This window comes from Rhincodon typus, chromosome 13 (genome assembly GCF_021869965.1).
Source record: "Rhincodon typus isolate 14 chromosome 13, sRhiTyp1.1, whole genome shotgun sequence".
In the NCBI taxonomy this organism is placed as follows: domain Eukaryota; kingdom Metazoa; phylum Chordata; class Chondrichthyes; order Orectolobiformes; family Rhincodontidae; genus Rhincodon; species Rhincodon typus.
In genome coordinates, this window is record NC_063344.1 from 63,048,981 (window position 1) to 63,058,372 (window position 9,392).

Consider the following 9,392-nt stretch of genomic DNA (forward strand, 5'->3'; position numbering starts at 1 on the left):
CATCCACTTCACTAACACCTTCCACCCCAACCTTAAGTTTACCTGGACCATCTCTAACACCTCTCTCCCCTTCCTGGACCTCTCTGTCTCCATATCGGGCAACCACCTCGAAACCGATATTCATTTCAAGCCCACCGACTCCCACAGCTACCTAGAATACTCCTCCTCCCACCCACCTTCCTGCAAAAATGCTATCCCCTATTCCCAATTCCTTCGCCTCCGCCGCATCTGCTCCCAGGATGAGGCATTCCACTCCCGTACATCTCAGTTGTCCTCGTTTTTCAAGGACCGTAACTTCCCCTCCTCGGTGGTCGAGAACGCCCTCAACCGTGTCTCCCACATCTCCCGCACCTCATCCCTCACACCCCGTCCACGCAATAAGAACCAAAAAAGAATCCCCCTCGTCCTCACGTACCACCCCACCAACCTCCGGATCCAACGCATCATCCTCCGACACTTCCGCCATCTGCAATCCGACCCCACCACCAAAGACATCTTTCCCTCCCCACCCTTATCTGCTTTCCGGAGGGACAACTCTCTCCGTGACTCCCTTGTCCGCTCCACACTCCCCTCCAGCTCCACCACACCCGGCACTTTTCCCTGCAACCGCAGGAAGTGCTACACCTGCCCCCATACCTCCTCCCTCACCCCCATCCCAGGCCCCAAGAAGACTTTCCACATCAAGCAGATGTTCACCTGCACATCTGCCAATGTGGTATACTGCATCCGCTGTACCCGGTGTGGCTTCCTCTACATCGGGGAAACCAAGCGGAGACTCGGGGACCGCTTTGCAGAACACCTACGCTCGGTTCGCAACAAACAACTGCACCTCCCAGTCGCGAACCATTTCAACTCCCCCTCCCATTCCTCAGACGACATGTCCATCCTGGGCCTCCTGCAGTGCCACAACGATGCCACCCGAAGGTTGCAGGAACAGCAACTCATATTCCGCTTGGGAACCCTGCAGCCCAATGGTATCAATGTGGATTTCACAAGTTTCAAAATCTCCCCTCCCCCCACCGCATCCCAAAACCAGTCCAACTCGTCCCTGCCTCCCTAACCTGTTCTTCCTCCCACCTATCCCCTCCTCCCACCTCAAGCCGCACCTCCATCTCCTACCGACCAACCTCATCCCGCCCCCTTGACCTGTCCGTCCTCCCTGGACTGACCTATCCCCTTCCTAACTCCCTACCTACACTCACCTTTCCTGGCCCCATCCCCGCCTCTTCGACCTGTTTGTTTCCTCTCCACCTATCCTCTCCTCTATCCCTCTTCTATCCGCCTCCCACTCTCTCCCTATTTATTTCAAAACCCCCTTCCCCTCCCCCTTTTCTGATGAAGGGTCTAGGCCCGAAACGTCAGCCTCTCTGCTCCTATGATGCTGCTTGGCCTGCTGTGTTCATCCAGCCCTGCACCTTGTTGTCTTGGATTCTCCAGCATCTGCAGTTCCTACTATCTCATATTCTTACAGAGGATTTGTTAGTGGTATTGTTAAGTAGCTCAAGACAAAAAACTTGTTAGTGATGTTATTAAGTACCTCAAAGAAGAATAAGAAATATGGAAGGAGGCATGTTAAAAAAATTACGCTCATCAATGGTACAGGATGAGGACGTAGACAAAGTACTTGATTCTCACGTATGACAAAGAGCTCATGATCCCAGAAGTACAGAGAGCAGTAGAGTTAACCCAGGACCAAAACTTACAGAGCAATTGGACAGAATGAAAGAATAAGATTAAAAACAAACAGGATCCAATTACAGAAGTTTTTTTTAGCAAAAAAAAGGAAAGAAAATTGGAAATGTTAATTATAATCATCTGGTGCTTCCTAGATTAGTGATAGCTCCAGGGAACTGAAAGTTAGAAAATGTTACACTTGTTGAAAATATGGAGGAAATGACAAATCAGATAACTATAGTAATGATGGGAAATATCTGTCATGTTTGGAATAAGTGAACAATTGAAAAAGGTAAGCTGATTAGAAGAGTGCTTAAGACAACAGCATAGGTTTATAAAAGGTCAGTCGTATCCACTAATTCAACAGAACTCTTTAACAGTTGAATTAATAGAAGCCCTATCTGTGGCTCTTCAAAAGGCATTAACTAACATTGTGAATCAAAATTGGAAGTGACCTGTTTGCAGGAATGGTACATTTGTTGGGTGTTAGGAAGCTGGATGAAGATTGGGGAAAATTGAATGTTGCAAATGTTGGCAACATGTTTGCCATTAGTGTAACTGAAATGGAATCGGTAATAAAGGGGACTGTAGTCAAGTTTGTAGGTTATGCTAAGCTAGAATTGATAATGAATTGTTAAGACGACAATAGCAATATGACATAGATTAAGTTTACCAAAAAGTGAAAATATTTACAACAACGTGTGAAGTTGTACACTTTGGACATAAGAATGACACCTGTAACTGTGTATGGTGCTGGTTGCATCTTCTGGAATTCGGTGTTCAGTTTTGAGGCTGTTCCAACATTTTGAAGGATTTATGCTAGCCTTGTGGTAATTCCAGAAATGGTTTATTTAGATGATACTTGCACCATCAAGTATTCCAAGTGAGGTAGAGTACAGGTTAGATGCAAATACGATATGGGTTAGCTATCTTTTCTTTTACATGTCCTATCGCTGAACCATATTGTCCAGTATCAGTAAAGCTCTCTAGGGCGGCATGGTGGCTCAGTGGTTAGCACTGCTGCCTCACAGCGCCAGGGACTCAGGTTTGATTCCACCCTTGGGCGACTGTCTGTGTGGAGTTTACGCATTCTCCCCGTGTCTGCGTGGGTTTCCTCCGAGTGCTCCGGTTTCCTCCCGCATTCCAAAGATGTGCAGGCTAGGTGGATTGGCCATGCTAAATTGCCCGTAGTTTTCAGGAATGTGTAGATCAGGGGGATAGGTCTGGGTGGGATGCTCTGTGTGTCGGTGTGGACTTGTTGGGCTGAAGGGCCTGTTTCCACACTGTAGGGATTCTATGATTCTATGAGTATTGCATAATGCCATTCTATATTAGCCATTCTGAAACTCCTGAATGGCCTTGTTAGTTTAATGCTAAATTAAGGATAGTTTTGTGTTATGGCTTTAATGGAAGTAGGAACTAAGTTGAGACTCTCAAAATCATTCATCTCATGTCTGAATTGGATTTGGCTGGAAGATTGCAGTGAAACATCATGGCATAACTTGAAATGCACAGTTCAATCCCCCTACTTTCCCATCTCAAAAGAATACTATATCCACTGTATTCTGCCTCTGATGTATTATTACAAGTACATAGGATTTTTTGAAACTAAAGGGAATTTATAGGATAGTGTGGAGTGAAATCTGCCACATAGCCTTTCAAGATCTGCATCTATTCTCCTGCTTATTAATGATTAGAACTCATTTATTGGCCTCACTGACCTAGCCAGCTAATCCCAGAGCTACTATTTGTCATAACTGGAATAACTCCTGTTATACATGTTTTGCTTTTGAATCATTACAGATTTTCTTGTGCTAATCACAAAAATGTAATACAGTTTAACTGAAATTAGTTTGTACAGAGTCCTTTTCTGCCTGTGCGACTGCTGTGTCTTTCCAAGAATTGATACCTTGAGTAAATTGTTTGAAGTGACGTTATAGTTTGTGGCAGCTGCTTAATTAAAATAACACACGTTCTTTGTCATTTTTCAGTTGGTATATCTTTTATGGCCATGAGCTGATTTGGAAGAACAGAGAACCTCTGGTAAAAGTGTGGCACGACATGAGGACTAAGGGTCCCGGGAGTGGAGGACGTGGCCCATCCTAGTCAAGAAGTTGCACTTAGAAAGAAAAGTGACATCCTCTATGCTTTGGGACAAGCACAGGAGAGAAGCAATAACCAAACACTGGGCCCAGCAGAAGTAGGAGTTTACAGCAGGACCCTGAATTCAGGCAAAGCTACAAGCTGTGGCAAATTTTTAACTTCTGAAGGAGTGTATTTAGACTATTTACAGGACTGTACAGAGAGAAATAAACAGGAACATTTGGAAGAAAAGGTTTTGACCAGACATTTCTCTTCCTCACTGCATTACCTGACCCCAACTCTCCAAAAAAAACTGACTTGAGACCAACTGTTAAAAATCCATCAGCTGCTCGAAGCACATTTGAATTTGAGACCATCCTTTACTTTGCAATGACATAAAACAAAGAACTGCAGATGCTGGAGGTTCTGAAACAAAAACAGAAATTGCTGAAGAAACTCAGCAGGTCTGGAAGCATTTGTGGGGAGAAAACAGAGTTAATGTTTCGAGTTCGCTGATTGTTCATCAAAACAATTCTGATGAAGAGTCACAGCCAGTGCTGCCAGATGTGCTAACTGTCATCAGTTTCTGTTTTTGTTTCATTTACTTTTGCAGTCTGTCCCTGGTCGAGTTAAACGGTGTGATGTGAAGTTTGTCAAATTACTTCCCACAATAAAAATCCATTCCCTTATCTGGAGAAAGAATATGTAATGAATGCTCAAGTTTTTACAGATTAGGCAAGTGCATCCAGCATTTGGAAATTATTACCGCAATTTAAAGTTCTCAAAGATAACTATTTCGACATCCACATAAGTTATGTGTTTATTTGGTTGATACGGAATGTATTAGGGAGACACAAGCCCATTAGCTCAAGTCTAGAGCTCTCAAGTCCAGATCCATATGTGACCAAAGTGCACACAGTGGTACCACTGGTATTTAACCAGCAAAATCCATGCAAGCTTACCACATCGTGGGCCTGGTAAATTCCCACTGCTAGTCTGCAAGCTAGGTCCCCGAGAACTACTAGGCCATTGTACTGAGAAGTTCTCTGAAGCCAAGTAGGAAGAATCTCAACTCCACTGTCAGGTTTAAAGGGCGGCAGACTATTAAGATCCCAGTTTTAATTATTGCTTTGGTACACAGAACGTTTTGGTCAATTGTCAATCATTGTTTAATGGTTAGGGACAGAGGTTTGTAGTTTGCCACTATTATGGTTCGAAGTCTGAGACTTTTGCTGCCATGGTCTGTTTCTGGTGAGTGAACAGCATAACTGTCAGACCTGTGCACCTTTGTGCAAAGGATGACTGGATTTCTCAATGACTGACAGGGGTATTATGGGCTTGTGTCTCTCCCCAGTTAGGGAGGTGGTTCACTTTACCACATTGCTCCCACCATGTTGCATTTTAAATCAGAAATGTTCAGTGAGCTTTTTGATGCAAATAAACTTCTCACCTTCACTCCAGTCGTCAAACATTCAAATGCGCAGAATATCATATTGAATGTTACGTGACACAGATGACCTTATCACCTCTTGTGCTACCAAGTATAGGGATCACTAACTGTAAATGCTCTTATCTTATCACATCACAAGAAAGAATGCATCTAAATCAGCAGCGATCCAGTACACACGTTCCCTGTGCTTCTACAGACTTGAAAACTCACTTGAATTGCATGCACTACTCGAATTATTTGTGTCAAGCACCTTATCTAAAGTTGTTAAATTATTTACTGTCATCTCTGCTTTATTTAAAACCAGATAGGAATAAGCAAAGGGAAACCATATCACCTTTCATGGGTTTTTGTACACATTGTATATCAGCAGAAGCGTTTTTTCTTCAAAGGGGTGATTATGGGGAAGAACAGAAAGGATTGCTGGAGCATGCAAAGTATAATCCAAGAATTAAATAATTTTCTGAAGAGATGCAATATTGAGTTGGGCAAATTATCAGCACCTGAATTGAGCTTCAAAAACCTTGGAATGTGTATTCCTGTCTTCCCATCCCAACAACTTTTCCTGTCCCTATTTTTCCCCCCATTATCTTTCTCCTAATTGATGGTGAATCAGTCTCCACCATGACTTTGAGTTAATGACATCCTCGACATTAAACATCACTGAGCCAGTGGCTAAATTGATGAAAGCACCCACGGACATTTGGAATGCACTTTGTCGTGTCGTCAGGATGTTCCAAAGCACTTTGCTTCTACAAAAGAAATCCGTGAATAGTCAACCACAGCGCCACTTTGCTCACAGTAAAGCCTTCTAAAGAACACACAAATCCTTGAAGGAAGAATGTTAGTCATGTCACTTTGAGTGCTCCTAAATAAGCACCTTTGAGTCTTTTACTGGTTCCATGTTAATATTCTGCTGAATCATAATACTGCCGATGGTGATGCACTGTGGAACTGATTTCAATCGTGATTAAGAATGTAGAAGCAAGGATGCTAATACCTACGTCATTCTATTAAGTGTAGTGAACAAACCAGCTATCACTGTTCCCAGATAAATGTTGAGGCTGCCAACTATTCTGAGTACGGGAAATCTTATTTCATTGTTGTCTTGCTCCCATGTACGACTGATTTTGTGTTCTTGTGCTCCCAGCAACCACTATGTTCAAATATTCAAAATGGCTATTGTCAACAATTCCTGTGGTTTCACCCTGTTAAAGCACACAGATTTCAATTAAGCTCTGTCACGTTGTGCAATTATTTTTATAATACTGTTGCACTGTGTTGCAATGCTGTTTTTTCCAGTAAGTTGCACCATGTTGCTTAGCCCTTGAAAGTTTAACCCCACTATGTCCATATTATGCCTAAATCAGGAAATGTATTAAAAGTATGAAGTACTTACTTTTTACGCCAACTATGAAACAGCTATCATTATTACCCTAAGTCATGCCAGAAATAATCCATAACCAAATCAATTGACTAAATATAGTATTATATGGTGTCCTTACATAACAGTTAGTTATTTCTAAATTTTAATTAATTATGTCAGGTTTTGCAAACCCTTCGGAAGTCTAGAGAAACTATCGGGCAGAGCTTTTATCTGCTCATATTTTTGTTACTTGTGTCCACAATTGACTATGATTGTAAATCAAGCAAGTTACAGATTAACTCCTGTTGCCCCTTTGTGTAACTATTTGCTGCTGCTATTACCTACTCAGTGTTCCTTGGAAAAACATTGTTTTCAACAGAATTTGGAGCGAATATGTCACAAATCAATGCTCTACTGAGTGGCTATATAAATCACTGTTTGAAAATAGCATTATATGTGGATCACTGAATTGAGACATTTTAGAGAGTATTTATAGCACAGAAACAGACTATTCTCATATATAAGCTGGTGTTTATTCCCTACCTGAGCCGTCTCCCATTCCTACCTTGAACCCTATCAACTGTTCTTTTTCTATTCATCTAGCTTTCCCTTTATGTCATTTGCCTCAACTGCCACATGGTAACAAAGTCTAACAACCCTGGTTGATGGGATTTCTCTTGACTTTCCTGTCTTTTGTTTATGGTACTCAGTCTGCTGTTTTTGCAATGAGAAGCATTCTTTCTATGACTCCCACATTAAATATTTTAATACCTGTAAGTCGCCCTTCATTATTTCCGAGAGTAAAGAGACCAGCCTGTACAATTCTTCCTGGTGGTTAGACCCTTTCGATTCTGATTTTTTTTTGCATTGTGTATTAATGTATTTTCAGCTGCACCCCTGCAATTTAATATCATCGTCAAATTTTGAAATTGTGCTTGTGATTTCTGGTCCAAGTCCTTATGTAAATCGTCAACATTTGAGTACCCAGCAGTGTTACCTGTGGAGCACTACTTTCTATCTTTTGCCACTCTGATTTCCTTTAATCCCTGTTCTCCATTCTCTGTTTTGTACCGAGTTTCCTATCAGTTACGTAACTAAGTACCCACCTCCAAATGTACTGAGACAACAAGGTGCAGAGCTGGATGAACACAGCAGGCCAAGCAGCATCATAGGAGCAGAAAGGCTGACGTTTTGGGCCTAGACCCTTGGCCTGCTGTGTTCATTCAGCTCTGCACCTTGTTGTCTCGGATTCTCCAGCATCTGCAGTTCCTACTATCTATGATCCAAATGTACTGACTTTAGTTTGCTAGGTAACTGCAAGCTTTCTCTGCATTCCTTGTGTCCAGCAATTGACAGGTGAACTCTTCAGGCCATCTGACGGTGGCATTCACAAACTGCCTGTTAGATGTAACCTAAGCAGCTTTGATGTGAATCAGCCGCTACCTAGTCAATGTATATTTTCCACAGGAGATTTGCAGTGTGGAAAAACTGAAGTAAAATGTCGAATATTATGGGATGGTGCCGATATATTGACCTCTGCATTAGCTGTGGAAACCTTGAAATTCTATTCATTGACAGCCAATCAAGATTGTAAGAGGTTTTGAGCACAGGAGCAGGGATGTGTTGTTGCAGTTGTACAGGGCCTTGGTGAGATCACACCTAGAATTCTGTGCAGTTTTGGTCTCCTTTTCGGAGGAAGGATGCTCTTGCTCTTGAGGGAGTGCAGCAAAGGCTTACCAGGCTGATTCTGGGGATGGTGGGTCTGACGTATGAGGAGAGATTGACTAGTTTAGGATTGTTTTCACTGCAGTTCAGACGAAAGAGGCGGGCATCTCATAGAAACTTATAAAATTCTAACAGAACTGGACAGGGTAGATGCAGGGAGCATGTTCCCGATGGTGGGTGTGTCTCAGAACCAGGGGTCACAGTCTGAGGATTCGGGGTAGAAGATTTAGGACGGAGATGAAGAGACATTTCTTCACCCAAAGAGTGGTGACCCTGTGGAATCCACTACCACAGGAAGTAGTTGATACCAAAACATTGAATTTATTCAAGAGGCAACTGGATATAGCACTTGGTGCGAATGGGATCAAAGGTTATGGGGAGAAAGCAGGATTAGGCTATTGAGTTGGACGATCAACCATGATCGTGATGAATGGTGGAGCAGGCTCAAAGGGCTGAATGGCCTCCTCTTGCTCCTATCTTCTATGTTTCTAAGCATTCGGACTTTTTCCCCCTTCTGTAAGACCAAAGTGATATGCTGCATATCAAAAGAAAATGTTCAGTTTTTGGCAGAACTGTTCAATGATGGTCACTGTATAGTCAACCACAAATTGCCAGAGAATGGTCACTCGTTACAAACGTTTAAAATTGTTGCCAGTTTAATTTTAGCTGAAATACATCCGACACAGCTTCTGCTGGTAGCCCTGTTTAATATACATATGCGCAGATATCAATTAAATGCAACCAAACAAGTTACAATTTCACACCCTCGTCTGAAATCAATTGCTTCTGCTCGATGTTAAAAAGTTTACACGTTGCCACTGATAGTGCTATCTTAGTTACAAAGGTACCTAGGTACAGATTCTTGACTACAAATTTGTAGGAAAAAAATAGAAAAATAAATGCAAAATCATAGTAGTAAATTAGAAAACTAAAGAAATAAGAAGTTCAGAACAACACTCTTTCCACAATAACTTAATAAAGAGAATTCAAGATGAAGTCCACTTCAGATTTACTGTGTGTACGAAAGTCATATGGCCTCATTGCTGTTCCTTCAGTCTTTGCATCATTGGCTATCAAAGCTGAGGGAAGATCTCAGAG

The 9,392-nt window shown here is 42.2% G+C and overlaps 1 protein-coding gene across 1 annotated transcript in view; it reads left to right on the forward strand.

Moving 5' to 3' along the window:
- The window catches only part of LOC109917991 (presenilins-associated rhomboid-like protein, mitochondrial), a 24,883-nt gene extending 19,672 nt beyond the window's left edge, over window positions 1-5,211 (forward strand). Inside the window, exon 9 of the mRNA XM_048604473.1 lies at window positions 3,666-5,211. Within this exon, the coding sequence (XP_048460430.1) occupies window positions 3,666-3,780 (115 nt within the window). The 3' untranslated portion in view covers window positions 3,781-5,211. The remainder of the gene's footprint in view (window positions 1-3,665) is intronic.
- The last annotated feature ends 4,181 nt before the right edge of the window (window positions 5,212-9,392 follow it).